The 23,920-nt window shown below is 34.0% G+C and overlaps 2 protein-coding genes across 2 annotated transcripts; one reads left to right on the top strand and one right to left on the bottom strand.

Moving 5' to 3' along the window:
* Positions 1–7,691: 7,691 nt before the first annotated feature.
* LOC124888777 lies at positions 7,692–8,429 on the top strand. Its single transcript, XM_047400066.1, has one exon. It carries the CDS (start codon positions 7,692–7,694, stop codon positions 8,427–8,429), a length of 738 nt encoding a protein of 245 aa, XP_047256022.1.
* Positions 8,430–10,277: 1,848 nt separating this feature from the next.
* Positions 10,278–10,924, bottom strand: LOC107846743. The gene is made up of 2 exons (XM_016691045.2): positions 10,712–10,924; positions 10,278–10,628 (listed from the first exon to the last, which is right to left on the bottom strand). Exons 1-2 carry the CDS (start codon positions 10,721–10,723, stop codon positions 10,278–10,280), a joined length of 363 nt encoding a protein of 120 aa, XP_016546531.1. The 5' UTR covers positions 10,724–10,924.
* Positions 10,925–23,920: the final 12,996 nt, after the last annotated feature.

The raw sequence follows: 23,920 nt of genomic DNA, 5'->3' as shown, positions 1-23,920 counted from the left end.
TTAATTCTATGTTCGTTTCACACATGTTTCAACCCTCAAACCTTTTATTCGTTGTACATATTGTCAAACTTTTATCTTATGTTTTTGTTCATATATTTTTGTATTTTTGAAATATATTTTTCAATAATTTAAAAGCGATATTTGCTCCCTATCCTCTATGAGATTGCTATGGGATTATACTATGTTTTAGTGGATATAACAAGCTTACAAATTTTTGCACTGAGAAATTAGAGAAAAAAATCCTATTGGAAAGCAAGAATATGAACTTCATCTTTTTGATGAAGAAAATATCCTTTTGGAAAAAGTTGTAAAGAAAGAGTTTATAAAAAGTTTATTTAAAAGATACGTTAGAAATAAGAGGATGTTGGACTTAAATAGAGTAGGTGCTAACCAAACAATAAAAGTATATAACCTTTTATTTAAAAGACATTGCATTAAAAATATCCCTCTTATAATTTTTTATTTAATTTAAACAAAAATTCAACAATAAAGACTTGAACTTGATAAAATTTAATAAAGTGTCTAATTTACAAATTGTGCCAAGTTTGAGGGACTGCCTTGGTAAATTTTCTATATTTTTTAAATAGAGAAAGATTTAATACATAAATTTTGATTAATTCTAAAATCCTAAAAATTAGAAAAATAATTAAATAAATATTTTCTCAGGTGTTAACTCTATTTTAAAAGACTAAAAAGGTGAATGATATTTTGCTATAAAGCTTTACTTAAATATTTAGTAATAACTTCAATTTAATCTTTTCATTTAACCTTTCATGTTTGTGACATGAAATAAAACAATAGCCAGTTTGGATGAGCTTATAGCATTTGGCATAAGTCAAAAATCATAAGTTAGAAATTCTACCTTAAAAGGATTACAATAGGCTTAAAAGCACTTTTTTATTTTATCCAAATATCATAAAAATCTTAAAAGCAATTTTGCGTTAAAAACCCTTAAATAAGTCAATCCAAATAGATTCTAAAAATGTATACTAATGAATGTATGTACTTACTTCATCAAAAATGTGATACTAACCATAGCAATTAATTGGGGTAGTTTCTCTCACTTAAATTTTCAATTATTAATTACCTATATTTATTTAAGCACCGTATGTGGTTAAGTACTAGTTGATTGTTAAAATTCCTCTCATCAGAAATTAAACAAAAAACTATTAAATATTGTGAAGCAAGCATACCTGTTTCTGTTAAATTGATTTTGACAAGTATAAAAATATGACAAATTCAGAAAATGTACATTTTCCTTCAACTTTTAAAAGTAGAATATAAAGCGAAATTTAAGACATGTCAGGATCTTGAACATGATAATTTTACAGAGAGAGACGTTAAAAAAGACATACCTGATACAAAAAACATAATCGCGGAGAAAAGGAAAAGCTTTAATCGCACATCTGATTTCAATCGCCTTGTCCTAGCTTTACTTTACCGTCGCCGATAGTGATGGAAATATTGTAAAGAATATGCGGCAACGAAAAATTGTAAAAATATGTTGTAACCCTAATGGGCAGCTTGAGAATAAATTTATAGAAGTTAATTGAGACTTCATCTGGTACGTCCATCAAATATTCTGATGTACGGACATGATCTATTCTTTATTTAATATTAATTATGGGCTTTACATTATTTGGGCCACAAATAAAATAATGGAAAAAGGGCACTCTATAGCACTTTTTACATAACATAAATACCAACCATTTTAGAAGTAATTACACTCTCTCCCACTTTTTAAATTACTTTACTCTCTTTCCCGATTAATATACATAAGATAGCCGGCATATACATAACCACCTTTGTATATGTGAATTTGTTACTGTCATTAAACATAGAAATAATTGATTCCCTTCCTTTTAGGAACGTAATTAACATAATCAATTTATTAAGTGGATTACTACATCCCGTAAATTATGTAACAACTATTGAAATTTAAATTTTAAATTATACAAATACATTAAAAACAAATCAGAAGGAAAACACAAAACAAAAACAAATCAAGCACCTATTTGTTGATCCTTTTGAAGAAAAAAATAAATTGAAATTCAAGAAGATGAATATTGCTATTCTTTTGAGGTACTCTGGTCAATGAAGAACCAAAACAGAATATGTAAACTATAAAAGTGAAGAAATCATTGTCGCTGAATCAATAAGGATAAAACTTTATTAGGTGCGTGAGGGTAAACTGTTTGTGAATGATGTTGCTCAAGATGGAGATTTCATTTTAGAGTCCCTTGCCTAAGAAATGAAACCAGTGGTAATGCATTTACATTGTCTATATGCAATGTATCTATGATATAATTACTTCGAAGATCTAATATGTTACTTGGTTTATTTTATAAGTTGTTCCTAAAGGTTATGTGTTCGTGATTTTGGATAATCGTAATAACAGCTTTGATTGTCATATGTGGTGAACATTGAGCGATTTAATTTGTTAAATAGAGATACAACAATTCATTGTTGTAGACGAGCTGTTGTAGTAGTGTCCAATCATGTCTTCTTAATCATCTCGTCATTTTGGACGATGCGGACATGAAGGGCACAATAGGTATTCCTGTAATTTATTTTCAAAGGAGAACTAAGTTTTAGATTCCATATACTCTTGAATATTAATCACTCGATTATCGTTTTCATTTTTTTAGTAATGACTTCATTGAACAGATTTAGTTTGCTATTTTAATATTAAAATAAATAAGATTTTTCTTCAGTTTATCATTTATGTTTTATGTAGTTTACTGCCATTTGTGTTGTGTATGTGCTTGTTGGGATAATTAGTTATTTATTTGATGCTTGTACATCCATTATTTATTCATTAATGAATGTTATTGTTTGTTGATATATATAACTTATCAACAACAAATAAATTACTCGTGAAATATCATAAATAATAATTCATAAAAAATTATATAAAGATTACTTATATAAGTAAACATTTGGAAATCTGAACCAGAAAATTATATTGGGGTATGTATAGAAAGGAACCAAATATTGTTTGATGAAAAATGTCACGACCCGAATAGGGGCCCTAGCCGTGACAAGCATCCCAAACAATAAAGGCACGGATGCCCTTCTAACTTTTAATCACATAAACTGTTTATAAAAAAATAATGCAGAAATATATACTGAAACGGAAACATGGTCATTAAATCTGAATTCAAATCATAATGTAAGCTTCTACTTAAAAAAAATATCCGAATGATATCTGACTCAGTTGTAAATCTCTACTACATGCAAAAACCGAAATGTCTGAAAACTGGGACAAGATCCCAAGTAGACCAAAACATACTAATGATAAATAACTGAAGTAAATAGGCCTTCTGAAACATAGAAGGCTCACCACGGGACTCTACACTTCTACCTGGAGAAAATCTACTACTTAGCGGGACCCCTAGATTGATCCTCAGAATCTGAAAAGGAGGGGGGTTCAATACAGATGTACTGGTACATGAAGAAATCCAAAATAAAGCTTGTATACATAAATAAAATAGTTGAGAGCTAGTCATAAATATCATGAAAGATATAATTTCAAAACACATGGACATTTTTTATAATCATAAACCTTTCTGTCAAATGCAGTTTTCTGATCTTTGTATTACTTCTATGTTCGGTGGCACTCCCCTATAAGTTTGATATTCCATGGGTTATATGGAATCTTCCATTGACTCGGCGGGGAAGCCCCCAACCCAAGTTTTCTGCAAGGGTTGGAGTCTCTGAATCTACTACGCCACAGGACCATCGCCAGAGTACAATAATATACCCGTATTGGCAAAACACGGTTTCGAGCAATGAATTGTCTGAACTCATGCCTTATTTGGGAAACCACCTAAACTCTCTTTATGCCCAATTTTAGCCTGTCCCAAAACATGCATCATTCTAGTTTCAAAATCTAAAAATCTAATTTCAAACATTCATTCTATTCTATTCTGAATTACCTTGGCATTATCTGAGTTGGTGTCATCACACCAAGACTTGCAAGTCCTATTTCTGAGCCATATTGTATCATGCATGATTCTTTCATTAAAACTCAATTCAGACCACCCAAACATGCAAATAATATAAGATATTTCATGTTCCGAAAGCACAAGTCAAAACTATGCAAGGATTATCATTCTTTCAATAACAATGTGGTGGTCCTAAAATCTTTGTCAAATTATGCAACTCTTTCCATTAGATATTTATATTCAATATTTATCAATAAAAACAACCCTCTCTTTTGATTCAAAAATCATATTCATGTCATATTATAAAGCTATACATTTCGTATCATACTTTTCAAGATGCATTTCAAAACAATCTAATCAGATGAAAAATGGGATAAATCATATCAAAAGAGGGATATCATATGGGTCATGCTCTTAATTCAAACGTCAGATTAAAACACATACATACATATAGATAGGATTTTAAATCAATTTGGGGGAAGGTTTATAGACCAAAACAATATCATCAAGACATCTAAAAACATGATTAAAATCATAAATCCAAAACCTTTTTTTTTTAAATCATGATTTCTAAACCCTTTGCATAATTAAAAGAAGATTTCTATGCCCATGAAATTTTACGAAAACCCCACGTACCTTAAATTATGACTCTTGAATGAACTCATGTTTTAGGGATGATATTAGAAAAATTGATGGGTGCTTCTTGTAGCCTTCGCAATGTAGATTCCGAATCTCAAAGAATTATTGAAAACCCAGGGTGAAATTTTAAGATATTTTGATCTTTGGGTTGAAATCCTAAGAAGTGTTCTTGGTGATTTTGAGGGAGAATCGCCTTATTTTGGTGTTTGAGGGATTTAATCCTGTGTTATGGTTGAATGGGGGTGAAAATATGACTTTTTCCCTTAAAAGTGCAAAACAGAACCTGGAAATTGGGTGCGTGCGACAGAGCATGCATCGCACGCTAATCGTGCGATGCTACTGTCTCAGTCACAAAAATGGTCATAACATTTCATTTGAGTATTAGATTTTGGTGAAATTAGTATCCTTGGAAAGATAATTGGAAGAGCTTTCATTTGATATATAGTAGGCTCTCTAATTTGTTATGTACAAAGAGTTATGGTAGATTGAAGTTGACCAAAGTTTCGACGCTCACTCAAACTCGAATGATAGGAAAACTTTCAACTCGTCCTTATGTTAGGGGACCTCTATGATCTCAATTCATACTTAAATAGTTTCACACACTACATAATTGATTAACATGCCAAATTTGCATAGGATTTATGGCTTTTGGATCATCTATGCATAGAAATGACGATTTTCGTTCTAGCTCGAAATGTTGAGTGTTACATTATCTCCCCCTTAGGATTATTCGTACTCGAATGATGGGTAGGAACGTTGAAGATTAAAGGTTTGGAATAACGTGGACATGATGTGTCTTCTCGGGAACCCACAACTGCTACCGTAAGACATATAATTATATGAAAAATATTACCAAAAGGTATACATATATAGAGTTGGGAACCCACAACCAAAATTGATGGATAGCTCTGTGGTAAGGGAAACCCATAAGTATGTGTGTTTGGTGCTCCAACGTGGGTTCGAATCCCCCTGGATGCATTTTCTACTTAATTTCTTTTTCAGCTTTTCAACCTTGCTTTTAAATTCCTTTTTTTTTTCAAAAAAAAAAAAGATGGCACAAGGCCCTCCGCCCTTTATTATTAATGTTAACAAAATGGACGGCCCAACAAGAAAGACCAACTGACCAAGTCTAATAACAGCAAAAATCAAGACAAAATAAAATTAAGAACAAAGAGTTAAACTAATGCTAAACACTAAAAAAAGAAATAGAAAGAGAAGTTGTAGCTTAGCTTCTGAAATCTGGAAGAAATGAACTTTGAAAGACACTCGCCTCTCTTAAGCTCCTAATTTTAGAAGACTAGCTATTTTTTAAACGAGGTACACTTTTCAGCCTTGCTGTAAATAGATAGAATTTTTCTTTTTTACTCTCTTAAGCCCCTAATTTCAGCCTTGCTTTCATTGTAGCTGATTATTTGTTAGTTGTTAATTTTTTTTTTAATTTAAATAGGTTGGAATTGTGAAGTTAGTTCAAGATAATTATGAAATTTTTCAAGCCTAAAATCACTCCAGATTCTCCTTCAGTAAGTTCTCCTTCACATACTAAAATTTCTGACAATGCCAATCCTTCTCAACATCAGATAAATATAAAATATTGAATTTGGATTTTCTTGAATCCGATCCTGCTAAAAGAAAATAAGTTTTGGAATATGCTCCTAATCAGCGTGATAGACTAAGGATATATTACATTCAAAAAGACCTCTGCAGACCTGATGAGCATTTTATTTTTCCAATAACAAATTTTGGTGGAAAATCGCGTCATTTTAACCTGGTGGTTTGATACTTCATATTCGGGGTGGATAGAATTTAGTATTGAAAAAAATGTTGCTTTTTGCTTATGTTGTTACTTGTTTAAAATGAGATTGGTGGATATGGAAAAAGAGTCGGTGAATCTTTTACAATAGATGGCTTCAGAAGTTTGAATAAAGGGATTGAACAACTTAATAAGCATGTGGGTGAAGTAAATAGTGTTCACAATCAGTGTTTCAAGATGATGCTTGATTTAGATAATCAAGCAAAATCTATATTAGCTTCTTTTGACAAGCAATCTGAGAAAATAAAAAATGAATATCGAGTTCGTTTGAATGCTTCCATTAATGTTGCAAGATATCTTTTGAAAGAAGTATTGCCTTTTTGAGGTCATGATGAGAATGAAACTTCTACAAGAAGAGGAAATTTTTTAGATCTCTTAAAGTGGTACGCGGATAGGAAGAAAGCTGTGAAAAAAGTTGTGTTAAAAAATGCTCCACAAAATGATATCATGATTTGTCCAAATATTCAAAAAGACATTGTGAATTCTTGTGCTAAAGAAAAGTTGAAAGCAATTGTTGAAGACTTAAATGTAGATTACTTTGGAATATTAGTTGACGAGATTAAAGATGTCTCTCATAAAGAACAAATGGCCCTTGTTCTGCAATATGTCAACAAAGACGGTAAGCTTATTAAGCAATTTCTTGGTGTTGTTCATGTTAAAGATACATCTGTACGGTCACTGAAAGATGCTATATGTTCTTTGCTTTAGTGCATAATATAAGTTCTTTTCATATTTGGGGACAAGGTTATGATGGAGCTAGTAATATGTTGGGAGAATTCAATGGTCTTAAAATTTTGATTATTAAAGATACTCCTTCAGCATATAGTGTACATTGTTTTGCTCATCAGTTACAATTGACTCTTGTAGTTGTTGCAAAGAAGCATCATAAGGTAGATCAATTTTTTGATATTCTTACTAATGTTTTGAATGTTGTTGGAGGATCTTTTAAGTGCAAGGAGATGCTTAGAGATGATCAAATAGAAAAATTAGAAGAGTTATTGATGCTCGGTGAAGTTCATACAGGAAACGGATTGAATTAAGAACTTGGACTTCACAGGGTAAGAGATACTCGTTGGAGTTCTCATTTTAAAATAGTGTGTAACTTTATTAAATTATTCTAAGTTCTTGATAAGGAGGGTTCAAATTACCAAGAGAAATCATTGGCAAAGAGTTTAGTAGATAGCATAAGATCTTATGAGTTTGTGTATACGCCGCATTTGATGTTAAAAGTGTAGGCAATTACACATGATTTGATTATGGCTTTGTAAAGAAAAGATCAAGATATCGTTACTTCTATGAACCTTGTTGGTTTCACAAAGAGACAGTTGCAATCTATGAGAGATTCTAAATGGGATTCTTTGGTAAATGATGTTTCTTTATTTTGTGCAAAACATGATATTGTGATTCCCAAAATGAATAAGAATTATTCTCTTGGAAAGTCAAAGCGTAAGATTTCAAGTATCATATATTCTCATCTTTTGTGTGTTGAAATTTTTAATGTTGTAATTGATTTGCAACTTGGTGAGCTTAACAGTCGTTTTGATAAAGTGAATATTGATCTACTTCTTGGTATGGCTAGTTTGAGTCCAGATAACTCTTTTGTAAATTATGATAAAAATAGGATTATAAAACTTGCTACCTATTATCCAGATGAGTTTAGTACTTCCATGCTTGAGGATCTTAGTTTTGAGCTTGACAATTATATTGACTATGTGCGACAAGGGAATAATGATTTCTCTAAGTTGAAAAGACTTGGGGATCTTTCAAAGACATTGGTGAAAATAAATTTGCACAAGACTTGGAGACTGGTATATTTGCTTGTGAAGTTGATTTTGATATTACCTGTGGCAACTGCAACGGTGGAAAGAGATTTCTCTTTGATAAAATATATTAAGAATGACCTGCATAGCAGAATTGGTGATGAAATTTTGAATGATTGTTTAGTTTGTTATATAAAAGATGAGGTATTTGAAACTGTACATAATGAAGCGATCATTGATCGTTTTCAAAACATGACAAGTCGTCGAGTATGATTATAATGATAATATTTTTAAATATGTCGTGTTTAACGGGTTGTTACTTTAAGACTATATATTAAAAATATTTGATTACTCATTGTTTTACAAATTATTTTTGCATATTAATTTATTTTATTGGGAACCCACAAGTTTAAAATCCTAGATCCGCCTTTGTTAAAAAAGTAATGACATGGGTGAGCTGATTTTATAACGACGATGACATGAATGAGCTGAACTTTTAACTGATGGCATAAATGAGCCGTTTCTGATAGTTCAATGGCATATTTGAGCCTTTTTTCTTATTTTAATTAATTACGTGGATCTTTAATAAAAGGTCACGTGGCAAAGCTGTTTTTGAAAATCACCGTTAAAAATTAATGGCATGGATGAACCGATTTTATAACAGTAACGACATGAATGGGTCAAACTTTTAACTGATGGCATAAATGAGTCATTTCTGTTACTGGAAGGTGTAGCATTTCTATTAGAACCAACATCATACTCATCCTCTTCTTCTTCCTCGTGATGACTTTCCAGATTTCATCTTTGTTTTTCCAAGATTCTCCTGATTTTCTGCATAAAATCAACAAATTAAAGAACATAAAATAAGCTCATTCATCAAAGAAAAATTAAAAATTACAATTTACAGATTTTCTAGAAAACTTACACTGCTATGATCAGTGTTTTTGGTTTTATTGGCATTGGAAAATGTAAAGTTGGTTGTTCTTTTGCTTCATGTAGAACTGTTTTTAAGAATCTTGTGTTTTTTCTTTTGTTGGTCTTGGTGTTTAGCTGGAATTTTAACAAAGATTTTGAAACTATTTTGAAGATTTATTTTTGAATATTTGTTTGACTGTGAAATTTGATTAGATTTTAAAAATTTAATTTTTAAATATTTTTCAATTTTTAAAAAAGGGGCCCGGATCACTTTTTGAGTTTAAGACTTTCACTTATTCGTTTCCTTCTTTTCAAAATAGTTGTCACGATTCACTTCTTGATAGTCGATTCAAATATTTTTTTAAAGATAAATTTAATTAGATTTCTTCAATATTTAAAATTTTAAATTTTGATATTCAAAAATTATAACAAAAACACATCTGATCAAAGTTCATATCATTTGACTCTCAAATATGGAGATTGTGACGAGTATTTTGAAACTTTCAATTCTATTTCTAGTTAAATGCATGTCCAAACATAACTCCAAACTTTCAAAAATCACTAGTTGAGAAATTCAAATTTTCCAGTTAAAAGTTTCATCTTCAAAATCTATGACCAAACGGGAGCAATAATATTGTGATTAATTGTTTACCTTAAATTGTGGTCATCGAGTCATGTGATCCAATTAGATATTGTTCACGAGTTATAAGTATGAAATTATCAAAAAGTTACAATAATTAGCCAGAACAACTCTTTCTCGTGATATAGTTTGTTGAAAGTTTTAAGAAAATTAAAGTCCATTCTTGAGAAAAGTCTTCAAAGCATGCCAAATGAATAAGGCGAGCCCACTGCACAAAGAATCCCGCATTAGCATGATTCGTGAAAGGGTCGCACCGAGGCTAAGGGGTGTGATAAAGACAACTTAACATAATGCAAGCATAAATGGCTGCTTCCACCACTCGAACCCATGACCTATAGGTCATACAAAGACAACTTAATATAGTACAACCACAACCCAACTTTGAAGTATGAAATAAACACAGTACTAACTATTGCTGCAAGTCTCATTTCAAGCATAGGCATATCAAGAAAAACCAATAACCACTACAATAACAAAGTTGAAGAACACAATATCCCACATTAGTTTATATCCCCAAACTGATGGCAAACACTCAGTGATATACTACTGCAGCAATATTCAGTCTGTCAATTCTCATCAACTTCTGAAAACATTCGTACAAATGAAACGGAAACAGGACGGGGATTTGGATGCTTATCCAACTTATATACAACTTCTGCATTGGGTGATGCTCGCTGAAATCTTGTTAGCTCTGTGAGGATTTGGACTGTTTCAGATTCTTCAACTAGACATGGCTCAATTAGCATTTTCAACAGTTCAGGGGACTTGGCCAACAGAAGCTTAATAAGCTGTTTTTCAGGGATTGTGCCATTACTTTGCATTAGCTTAACTTCCCTGAGGTGATTAAATGTCACATATGAAAAGCGCTCCACTTCAAGAGATTCGAGAGGTGGTATATCATTGTCATCAGACTCCACCTATGGAAAAATGAAACGAAACTCACTTTCTGAGCTTATTGATGATTTAAGGAGCATGAAAATAAAAAGTGAGAAAAGAGAACCTTAATTTCCATAGATTGTAAATTGGGGAAGCTTCTTATCAAGAAAAGAGCATATGAAACCTCATCCGAGTCAGACAGATATATACTCGATATGCTGAGATGTTTGATACAATAAAGATTGTAGGAAAACCTCGTTGGTACTTCACCTGCTCCTGCAGTAAAAGACTAGGAATAAATACCAAAAATCAGAATGAATCAAAGCCCAAAAGAGGTTCCGTGATTGAAAATGCATTAATTATAATGAGGGCATGAAGCAATATTTACCATGTCATTCAAGTGGAGGTGCTCGAGCGCAGAAAAAGGCTCAAAAAACTTGGCAATATTAAATTTTCCAGTTCCCAAGTAATATTCCCTATGTGAAAGTGAAAGCTTTGCCAGAAGAGGGATATTTTTTAAACAGATAGATCTTACATTGCCTGTGTAGTCAATGGATCTCAGCATGGGAGCACTAATGTAACAGCCGCACTTTTGGGCTAAAGTTTGAACCGTCTTTTCTACGTGTCTAGGCCCGAACCCAATTATTCTTTGTTAATAAATGTGTGATGATCAATCTTACAGTGTGTGAATACCTTTGAATATGAATTGAGGTCACAAAAATTCCCAAACTCAAAGACGAGTTTGAAACTCTTCTATCGATTATGTTTTGATGAACGTCTAAACATAGGTCAAATTACATCGATTATAACTTTTTGTATATACAGAATTATGGGCTCTACTATATATAAAATGAAAGTTCTTCGAGTCTTCTTTCCAACGCAACTGGTTTCACCTTAATCCGATATTGGAGTAGAAATTTATACTTATTTTACTTCGAAGTGTCTGTCTGCCAAAATATGACGACGAGGTTGACGATCTATCAACTAGGTGATGGCTCGTCAGCCCTAGTCATCAGCCTAGGGAAGAAAATGGTAAAATCTATCCCAAAAGTGATGACTAGGTGACGGCCTATTACCTGATTGACGGCCCATCAACCTTGGTCTTCATCTGATGAAGTTCTGCAATTTTTTTGGTTTCCTTAAGGGTATTTTGGTCTTTCCCTCACTCCAAAAACCTTTTCCACGAGCTTAATTACACCCTAAATGTTATTTAACCAACCATTATTAGTTTTACACACATCTCAATCCTCTCCACTCTCAAATACTATATCAAACTAGGGTTTTCTCCAAGAACAAGAAATCAAGAAAAATCAATCCTTAAGTCCAAGATTTCCAAGGAACAAATCAAGATTTGAGTTCTACTCTTTAAACTAAATAATCTAAGGTACATGGGGTTTTTCTAAACTACATGGGCATGGTTAAATTATCTTAATCATGTTTAAATGTTTAGAAATGATGGATTTACGAAAGGTTATTAAAATTTCAACTACAATTATGCATTGTGAATCTTTCTTGATAGTAAAGTTTTGGTCTTGAGGTCTTCCCCATAAACTTAATGATTGGCCATATATATACGTGTGTGTGTATGCATGTGGTTTGATGTTTGAAACTTGAATTGAGAGCATGAAAAATCATAATCCCTCTCTTGTTATAAATCCCCTTGTGTTCATATGTTATGAATTGTTCAAATCCATATTGAGAAGCATATTACAAATGTCTTTACTATTGCATAAGACTTGGTTTTGATTATGAATTGAAGAGAGGGAGGTTTTACATGTTGATAAATGTTGAAGATATATAATGAAAGAATTGCATGGTTTGTCAAAAATACATGACCACCACATGTTTGTTGAAATGTTGAAAAGAGAGATTCTTTGCATAATTTGACATATATTTTGAAGTACGAATTCTCTTGAACTGTTTAAATGATATGGTGGTCCAATCTTTGTGTTTCGAATAAAGAGACTATCCTATGATATTTTATGGCTTAGAGATACGACTTGCAAGTCATTGGTATAACAATACCATCTAAATGAGTGCCATAACAAAGTAAGAGTTTCAGATTTTGATTTCAGAGAATACATTTCTTAAAGAGCTAAAAATGGGCTTAAAGAGAGTGAGGTGGTTGCTCGAAGAAGGCTTGAGTTTAGAAAACTCCTAGACCAAAACTGTGTTTTTCCGATACGGATTTATTATGTTCCAAAGAGGGACCGTACGCTGGTCTAGTGCCCTTTGGCGTATTAGGGATAGAGACTCCAACCCTTGCGGAAAACTTGGATTGGGGGCTTGGCTGCCGAGTTAAGGCCAGATTTCATATAGCCCGTGGGATTGTAGAGTTGTAGGGTATACTACCAAGCTCAGAAGTACGATAAAGAGTGAGTCATGGTTTCAAAAAAATGTTTCAAAGTCTTTAAAGTATGCCCATGTGTTTTCATATATTATACGTAAAAGGTTTTATGAACTGCACGCACTTATGTCATATATAAATGCATTATTTTGGATTGCTCTGCGTACCAGTACATCTACATTGACCCCTTATATTTCAGGATCTGAGACAAATCCCGTGGTCTCACTAAGCCATAGATTGATTGGTTAGAGATTGGCAGTTGGTGAGCCTCCCTTATTCCGGAAGGCCAAATGTATAAGTCATTATTATTTTATTTTGGTTTATGGTCCGATTGGGGGCTTGTCCCAGTATTCAGATAGTAGTGTTTTTGAGTTGTTAGGTAGTTTGCAGGCTAGTGGTAGGTGTTTTCGAATGTTTCATGAACCCATTCTTGTATTTTTCAGTTGAAGCAAAAGAATGACCATGTTTCTTATCATGTTTTTCCGCATTTTTCATATAGTTTATGAATTGTGTCTATAATTTCCAGTTCGAGAAGGGCTCTTGGGCGTTCACGGTTCGGGATGTCCGTCGCGGCCAGGGCCTCGGCTTGGGTCGTGACAACTAATTTCAATGATGTTTCTTGAAGCACCTGCGATCTACAGCACCTACTGATTGAGCAACAAGCAACGAGAGATGAGACATTCAAGCAACTTGGATAAAATTGTGAAATCACGTAGTTCTAGACTAATTAACCTATGAAATCCTTTGAAGGATGGTTGATGAGGTATTAAACATTTCTGGAGTGTCAGATGCCTTAAATGGGAACATGTGAATAATGAAGGAGGCAATTCATATGGTTTACCCCTGATTGGAGTCTAAGAACAAGATGTTGAATGCCGTTTCTAGAGAGGAAATGAATCAAATCATCAATAAAAGGGCATATATCGAAATACAGAATGTTGAGGGTAAACTTTGTAACTGGTCCAAAATGAAAAGCCAAAATGCGGTCTATAATCTTTCTGAAATTACTTGTAAGGTCAGCTAAATCCTCTTTGGGTTTCCAACTTGTGTGAGAAATAATCAACTCTGGAAGTCTACGCCAAACATATCTCCATTTTTTCAATAAGATACTTGTCCTCACAGCAACTCGAAAAGGCAAACACATAAGAATTTTATCTATTACATTATCAGGAAAGTTGCTAAGCATACCAGGTGGTAAAGTTCGAGAGAGATATAGTTTTTTTTCCTTACACTTCATATTATATAACCATAGTCACCAATAAGAACCTGTTGAAAATAAACAAGAACACAAAAATGAGGAGCATATCTCCAAATTATCCGGACAAAACTGTTGTGACATTGTCCATTTACCAAGCCACAAATATAAAAAGAACAGAAAAGGCACATTCTAATTAAATCACTCATCCATCTGCTCTTAGCTGAGGATCTATCAGAAACAATCTCTCTATCTCTACGACGTAGGGTAAGATTTGCATACACACTACCCTCCCAAACCTCACTTGTGTAATTATACTGGGTATATTAGTGTTGTTATCTGTCTCCTCTTAATGTGACAAAGTTGTTTTGTTTACAAATACAGAGGATTAAACAGATTTTTCAAAATTACAAGAAACAAAAATGGGAAGCCCATTACCATTTGCTTGTATTAAGCTTATCAAACTGACATTGATAGCTACACAATTAGATATGGAGATCGAGGATTAGCCATTAGTAGGTAGCCGAGTATTGTTGCCTACTATCTGTTGCTTCATTTTTTTTTTTTGGTAAGGATTTTATTTGACGTGTACCAAGATGGTACAGCTAAAGGTACATGACTTAGCAGAAAACTCGATAATCAAATACTACATATTATCTCCTAGCACGTATCAAAAGTTCACATAATTATCCATCATATCCAAAGTGTGTATAACATGAAAAGTACAGACATTAAATGCATTTACTTTTTACTGTTGAAGTATGTAACTTCTTCCCATCAAAGCATGCCTTGTTCCTTTCTATCCATAAGGTCCACATTATTCAATTAGGAATAGTTTTCCATGTTGGCTTAAGCTCTTTTTAACCTCGTGCGATTACTTCATTTGATTTGTATCTAATTATTTTGCAGTCATATTTTCTTTTTAATTATTTTGCAGTCATATTTTCTTTTTCTTTTCTTTTCTTTTTTTATGACAAGGGAAACCCAGCTGCGGGTTGTCACAAGGTACATACTGCTCTAGCTTCCAAACCACACAGGAGAGGTAAACTGCACTAGTCAAGTCCCAAGCGATGGACTCAACTCAGAAGGCCACCCCCTACCCCCTGTGTTAGGATTGAGAACCTGGTTATTGCGGAATTTAGCCAAACAATGTTATAATGACAATAATAAAGACTATAACAAGTTGATAGTAACGGTTCTTACAGAAAAATAAAGGAGACACAAATTTTACGTGATTCGATCAGTGTGACCTACGTCCACGAGTGGAGAGGAACAACTTCACTATATCAACAAGAGTACAATAGAGAGATTACAAAATTAGAGTAGTCACTCTAATTAACCCAAAAATCCCAAGAGAAGAACCTCACAAGATCACTCCAAAAGAAAGGGATCACAAAAAAGTGTTTCCTAAAATCCACTTTCTTAAGTTAATACTCTAATAGGAAGGGAGAATAAATACAAGAGAATGAAAGAGAACTCTTGTAAATTGATGATATTACAAATGAGAAAGAAGACCCCTATTTATAGAGATGAAAATGGAGACAAGTAGCAAACTTGTTTGAACAAGTAGCAACTTGGTTTGAACAAGTAGCAACCTTGTTTGAACAAGTAGCAACTTGGTTTGAACAAGTAGCAACTTGTTAGACAAGTCCAAAAAATAATCTCTCACAAGTATTTGGTAGCAACTTCCTTTGACAAAGAAAGTGTGAAGCAAAGAATAAACAAAGGCCACATTACAAATCTCCACCTTGGCCTGAGTTTAGTTAATATAGTAAATTTTCTTCCTCTCCGCAATAGCCCGTGTGGGAAAAATCATTCTTCATAAAAGGAAATCAAGCTCAAGAAAAGCTTGAACTTACGGACTGGAAGAGACTTCGTGAACATGTCTATAGGATTATCTCTAGTGTTTATCTTTTGAACAGAGACCTTTCCTTCAATAATAGATTCCCGAATAAAAAGATACTTGATGTCAATATGCTTCGTCCTCTCATGATACATTTGATCTTTATTAAGTGGATGAAATAATAATACCACCTTGGTGTGGACTGAGTTCAGTAAATAGATCCTTCAACCATAAGGCTTCTTTGATAGCCTCGGTCACTACCATATATTCTACTTCGGTAGTAGATAAAGATACTACATGTTGTAATGTAGCTTTCCAACTCATAGCACAAACACCAATGAAAAACCAACCAAAGTGTTAGTATTTCTTCTGAATTCCAAACATACATTTGAAGTACCACGCAAGTATTTGAGAATCCATTTCACCACCTGCCAATGTGCTTTTCTAGTATAAGCCATATATCGACTTACCACACTTACTGTATGTGAAATATCCAGATGTGTACATACCATTGCGTACATAATACTGCCAACTGCACTAGAATACGGTACCTGTGTCGTATACCTTTCTTCTTCCTTTGACTGCGATGATTGAGCAGCTAATAACTTAAAATGAGCAGCAAGGGGAGTACTTACTGGTTTAGCTTCTTTCATGCCAAACCTCTCCAACACCTTCTCCAAGTACTTCTTCTAGTTCAAAAATAGCCTGCGGGCTTCTTGATCTCTTCGGATCTCCATTTCAAGGTTTTCTTAGCTGCTCCCAAATCTTTTATTTCAAATTTACTTTTTAGCTGACCTTTCAAATTGTGAATTTCTATCAAATCTTTACCAACAATGAGCATGTCATCAACATATAATAGTATGTAAACGAATGAACCATCATTTAAATTTCAAAAGTAAACACAACTATCATACATGCTTCTTGAATAACCATGACCCAACATAAAGGAATCAAACCTCTTGTACCATTGTCTTGGAGATTCTTTTAATCCGTACAAGGATTTTTTAGCAAGCAAACATGATCTTCCTTTCCTTTAATTTTAAATCCCTCAGGTTGATGCATGTATATTTGTTCCTCAAGTTTGCCATGTAAGAAAGCTGTCTTGACATCAAGTTTTTCTAATTCTAAATCATACATGGAAACTAAGGAAGCAAGACACGAATAGAGCTATATTTCACAACATGTGATAAAATATCGTTAAAATCAACTCCTTGTACCTGACTATAGCCCTTTGTAACTAATTGTGCCTTATGCCTTGCATCTTCAGCCCCTGGAATTCCATCTTTTTTCCTTGAATACCCATTTGCAACCAATAATTCTGCTTCCTGATGGAGGCTTCACAAGAAACCAAGTATCATTCTTATGAAGAGATTCAATTTCTTCATTCATTGCAATCAGCCACTTGGCTGAATCAGCACCAGAAACTGCTTCTGAATAATTTGATGGTTCTCTAATTTCTTAGTTTCCTGTGTAACTGAAAAAGCAAATGTAACATAATCTTTTTACCTTCCTGGTCTGAGAATTTGTCTTTTTGGTCTATGTGTTGCTATGGAATATTCATTTGGTTCAACTTCTGAAGTCACAACTTCTGGCTCAACTTCTGGAGTTTTAACTGTATTTTGTTCCACAGTTGATGTTGAGCTTATCTCAGAAGGTATGCCAAGATCAACCTCCACCTGTTCATACACATCATTCTCTTTGTTCTTGGTACAAGACCTAGAAGACTCTTTTCTGGAATGTAACATGGAGGATTCATCAAAGGTTACATCTCTGCTAATTATAAATTTTTGTGACTTTGGATCAGGGAACCAAAGTCTGTATCCTTTCACGTATAACACCCTGCAAAAAGTTGTGCATGCATTATCTTGTAATATTTAACATTGAGAGTTAAGGACTTGAAATTTCTAAGTGTGATAAAGGACTTAGAATTATTTTTAGATACTAAACTTTGGGGATTTTATTTTCAATCCTCCCGACCTCCGATTTTAGATTTTCTTGTTGTGTTGCGATGGGGCAAGGTCTTAGTACATCTTAGGTGAGTTTCAGAATTTTTAGATGAGTCTAAGGGCATGTTTGGTATGCAATTCCAGTAGCTCGAGGTGATCTGGAGGCGCCGCCTGGGGTACGCCGCTGTTGTAAGCAAGGCATCGCCCAGGCCCTTGCACCGCTATAGGCAAGGCGGCGCCCTAGGTACTTCGGTGCTCCAGGCAGAGTGCCGCCCTGGGTATCGCGCCCGGCCAAGTTCCAGCACCCTACTTCAACTCATTAAGGGTAAAATGGTACTTCTCCGACCCCTTATCTTCTCTAACACGGGATTTAATCCCAAGAACACCAAAGTAAGGGTATTTTCATCAAAATCTCTCAAGAAACTTCATTAGGGTTTTAAACTAAAAATCCTAATAGCTCAAGATTTAATCGTGGATTTTAGAAGATAATTGGCGATTTGGAATCCCCGCATCGTAGGCTTCAAGAAGCATCCGTTATTTTCTTAAATAGAGGTACGTGGGGTTGTCCTAAATTTCATGGGCATGTTTTTAAAAAGAATTTATGCAAGACTTTAAATTTATACAAGTATATATATGTTATTACAAGTGGGTTTTTTTTTTAATACCAATAACATGTTTTTTGATATGATTTTGAAAGAGACATTGAAATATCATGGAATTGTTTTCTTGAATATATTTCATTGGTTGAATTGTGAATATGTGATCTGAATTTTGAAAGGGTGCGACGTATATGAATGCTGAATTCTTTAAATCCCCCATAATAATATTTTATACTCCATATTATACTTGTGTTAAACTATTGAGAGCATGAGTTTTGCAATTGAAATTATATTACTCATAAATGATAAAACTTCTTGAACTATTAAATGTTGAGAACCATTGTGCATGTGTTTGATGTGTGTGAAAATCTTATGTATGTGCATTTTGTAAATGACACAAGAGGTTGGAGAATGAATGTGATACTGGTAGCTTACAAGTCATGACAATACCCCATAGACTATGCTATATTTTTTGTCTTGAATCAAGCTTAAAGCTTAACTTTATGTGGGCTAGGTGGTTACCCGAAGCAAGCACAAGTCAAATGACTCTATGCTGGAAATCGTGAATTGCCGACACGGGGAACTTGGTACCATGCTATGTGATCTTGTGTACCTTGTATTTTGTCATTCCTATTCGGGACTAATGGTTAGGAGCCCTGCTTTATGATATTGAGCCCAACCCTGACACATGGACTTGATTGGGATGGAGACACCCTGCTGTGTGATCTTGCGTGTTCTTCTACCCTTACAAATACTCCAATCCTAGAGGCAGCCGAGATTTGGCAGTTGGTGAAAGAATGTAGGGTGTACCACCTAACTCAGTAGTGTTGCATTAGGGTTGAAAAATCATTATACTATGCCCATGTGTTTTCAAACTATTTTTCGATTGAATGTTTTATAGCAGCTCTCATCTATGTTATATAAAAATTCTATTTTTTTAATTTTGAATTACTCTGCGTACTAGTACATCTGTATTGACCCCCTACCCTACCTCTCAGGTTCTGAGGCTTAGTCTAGGGGTCCAGATAAGAAGTAGATTGCATCAGACAGAGCTATAGTGCCCAATTGGTGAGCCTTCTATATTTCAGAAGGCCTAGTTAATTTTAGAAGATTATTATTAAATATGGTTTTGGAGTACTGGGGGTCTTGTCCTAGTTTTTAAGATTTGTTAGTGATCATGTATTAGAGATTTCGCAGATGGTTTTGCAAATGTTGTTAGATGGTGTTGGACTTCATTTTTACGTTGCTACATTCATATCAGACTTATGACCATGATTCTGTTTCGCTATATTTTCTGCATTTCCTTATGGTGCATATGATTACAAGTTTGAAGGGTGTTCGGGCCTCTATGGTTTGGGATGCTCTCCACAGCCAGGGCCTCGATTCAGGTCATGACATCACCCTAGATGCATATCCAAGGAAAATACATTTTTTAGACCTTGGCTCTAATTTTCCATCATTTACATGGATGTATGTAGAACGATCTAAAACTTTTAAGTCAGAATAATTAGCAGGTGTACCTGACCATATTTCCTCCTGAGTCATGAATTTCAAAGGTGTAGGAGGAGCATGGTTGATAATATAACATGTTGTAGAGATAGCCTCTACCCAAAAAGCATTTGTCAACCCAGCATTTGAAATCATGCAATGGGCTCTTTCCAAAATAGTCATGTTCATTCTTTCTGCTACACCATTTTTTGAGGCGTCATCCTTACTGTACGATGTCGAGCAATTCCTTTATTTTTGCAAAATTCTTTGAACTCATCATTACAAAATTCCAAGCCATTATCTGTTCTAAGTCGCTTGACCTGTTTTCCTGTTTACTTCTCAATCAAAACTTTCTATTGTTTGAAATTTGAGAAAATATCACTTTTGTATTTCAGGAAATAAACCCAAACCTTCCTTGAATAATCACCAATGAAAGTTAAGATATACCTGGCACCACCATTTGATGGAGTACGGGAAGGATCCCAAAGATCTGATTGAATGTAGTCCAAAGTACCTTTTGTTCGATGAACTGCTGGAGATTTTAAGCTTACTCTTCTCTACTTTCCAAATACACAGTGTTCGCAGAACTCCATTTTTCTGATACTTTGTCCAAACAGGATACCTCTTTTGCTGAGGATGGAAAGACCTTTCTCATTCATATGCCCCAATCGCATATGCCACAATTTGGTGATGTTGGGATCAAATTGATTTGAAGTGGAAACTACAGCAGCACGTGTAATAGTGGATCCCAGTAAAGTGTACAACATACCTGATCTGTGTGCTTTCATGATCATAAGAGCACCTCGAGAGACTTTCAAAACTCCACCTTCACCTGTGTATGTACACCCAAGAGATTCTAGAGTGCCCAATGAAATGCAATTTTTCTTCAAGTCAGAACATATCTAACATCAGTGAGAGTTCTCACCACACCATCATGCATTCTAATTCAGACTGTACCTTTACCAAAAACATTGCAAGGAGTATTGTTACCCATCAAGACAACTCCACCTCCAACATATTCGAATATGGTAACCAAATCCCTATTGGGAAATATATGATAAGAACAACCCGAATCTAAAATCCACTCATCGTTAGATTCAAAACTATTATTAGTTGCTAAGAATATTGTTCCCTCAGACTCATCAGCAGCTACACTTGTTTCGGCAGAGTCAGCATTTTGGTGCTCATTTTTGTTTTCTTTACACTTTTCTTTGTTTTTCAACTTAAAGCATTCATAAATAAGATGACCTTTCTTATGACAGTATTTGCACACCACATTTCTGGATTTAGACTTTGTCCTTGATTGAGACCTCTCACTATTTGATTCTTTCTTATTAGCTACCTCTTACAAATAATCCTTCCCCATGGGTTGTGCTACTTTCCCCAGTTATCTCTACCTATCTGTTCCTTTGTTTTTAAGATATATTTAATTTCTTTGTAAGAGATATTATACTTTCCATAAAGCATGGTATCTCTAATATGCTTAAATGATTAGGGTAAGGAAATAAGTAATAAGACGGCTTGATCTTCATCATTAACTTCAGCGTCTATATTACTCAAATCCATAAGAATAGAATCAAAAGCATCAAGATGTGAGAGTATAGAGGTACCTTCTACCATACGAAATGTGTAAAGCTTTTGCTTCAGGTAAAGTTGATTTTCAACTTTCTTCTTCATATTCAAAGCTTTTAGTTTTTCCCACATGCCTTTTACTGTGGTTTCTGCAGATACTTCACGCAAAACCTCATTTGAGAGATTTAGAATAATACCTGATTTTGCCCTTTTTTCTATGACGGCATATTCTTCGTGCGTCATTTTTTCTGGCTTCATATCCTTTCCTTCTAGTAGCATATCTAAGCCATCCTAAATTAGGATAGCTTTCATCTATAACTGCCACATCCCGAAGTTTGCACTTCGGTCAAATTTCTCAACATAAGTCTTTGTTATAGTCATTTTTGGCTACTGAAAATAACCTGGTTAGATCCAGCTCTGATACCAATTTGTTAGGATCAAGAACCCAGTTATTGCGAAATTCAGCCAAACAATGTTATGATGACAATAATAAAGACAATAACAAGTTGATAGTAATGGTACTTAAAGAAAAATAAAGGAGACACAAATTTTACGTGGTTCAGTTAGTGTGACCTACGTCCACGAGCAGAGAAAAACAACTTCACTATATCAACAAGAGTACAATAGAAAGATTATAAAATTAGAGTAGTCACTCTAATTAACCCACAAATTCCAAGAGAAGAACCTCACAAGATCACTCCAAAAGAAAGGGATCACAAAAAAGTGTTTCCCAACACCCACTTTCTTAACTTAATACTCTAATAGGAAGGGAGAATAAATACAAGATAATGAAAGAAAACTCTTGTAAATTGATGATATTACAAATGAGAAAAAAGAGCCCTATTTATAGAGATGAAAATGGAGACTAGTAGAAACTTGGTTTGAACAAGTAGCAACTTGTTTGACAACTCCAAAAAATAATCTTCCACAAGTATTTGGTAGAAACTTCCTTTGACAAGGAAAGTGTGAATCAAAGAATAAAAAAACGCCACATTACACCCTGCTATCACAGACAAGGGGTATCGCACTTGAGACCTCCATTATCGAAGTCCTAAACCAAACCATCACAGCCACCCGAATGGTTTTTCTTTTTCCTTTTGGATAATTTTGGTGTCCTAGCCAATTTTCACGCACCTTGACTAAATCCACAGGCCACCTCCCAGCAACAGCATATATAAGGTTACTCTGTCCACCAAGGCTACTTGGGACAATTGAGAAAAATCACTTAGTATTTTTGTTTTTTTCTATTTTTTTGGTCTTTGCTGGTATTTGAACCTGAGACCCCAGGTTCAGCGCAGTCCAACTGGATGGGTTTATTGTCATATTTTCTTGCAACCATGCTTCAAATTCTTTTTCTTTTATGTCGAGTCGAGAGTCTATCAAAAATAATATTTCTAACCAACACCACACAAAGGTAAGGTAAAGGTCGGCCTACATCCTACCCTTTCTAGACCCCACTAGTGTAACTACACTGAATATATTATTGTCATTGTTGTTATTTAATAGGTCGATTTAACTACTCCCTCTATTTTGTATTTATTGGCCCGGACTTGACACACCCACTAAGAAACCAATAAATAAAAACGCATTTTACATATTTACCCTTGTATGCCTTTTAAAATCCAATAATCAATACAAGGATTAAACATTAAAATTTTGTACATATTACTCTATCTCATGCACTACGTCTACTACACTGAGTATTTATAACTGAGACTACTAATAATCATTCAATTTATTTTTGAGAATTGAGATCATTCAGACATCGTTCAATAATTTTGAAAACTGTGGATGTATTTAGTCATCCTATCAAGGGTAAAATGGGAAGCATATGTATAAAATATTCTTAATTTTAGAACTTGGACAACTAAATTGAAACAAACATTTTTTGAAAAAGGTCAACTAATATGAAACGGAGGGAGTAAGAAATTAGTTGAGCCAACCCCCTCCCCCTCCTTCCCCCCTTCCCTCCAAATCCAAACGCCAAATTACAAAACCCTAACATTTTACAGCAATGAACAAAAAGATTATCAAGAAACAAGAGGGAAAAAAAATGGAAGCATTAAAAGAAACAAGAAAAAGAATACATTACCAGAAAATAGATTTGGACAAAAATATGAAATTGGCCTTTGCTATCTTGGTTGTGCTAAAACATTTTTTTCTTTTTGGGGCTTATGCAGTACTAGTAGTGGTATATAGGTTTGCCAAGTTAAATTCGCGTTTTTCCTCAAACAAGATAAAAATGAAAGATAAAAGAAAAATAAGCTATATTTAATTCATAAACATACCGTTGAATATATTTTTTGTTTTTTATTTTTTTAAAAAAGTGAATGCGAGCTCAGC

Source organism: Capsicum annuum, chromosome 11 (genome assembly GCF_002878395.1).
Source record: "Capsicum annuum cultivar UCD-10X-F1 chromosome 11, UCD10Xv1.1, whole genome shotgun sequence".
Taxonomy (NCBI): Eukaryota; Viridiplantae; Streptophyta; class Magnoliopsida; order Solanales; family Solanaceae; genus Capsicum; species Capsicum annuum.
Note: the sequence above shows the minus strand (reverse complement) of the source record. Positions and strands in the feature narration are given on the sequence as shown.

Bases quoted from the DNA above. Each gene is read 5' to 3' on its own strand.
- LOC124888777 (XM_047400066.1), top strand. From the start codon at position 7,692: ATGAACCTTGTTGGTTTCACAAAGAGACAGTTGCAATCTATGAGAGAT.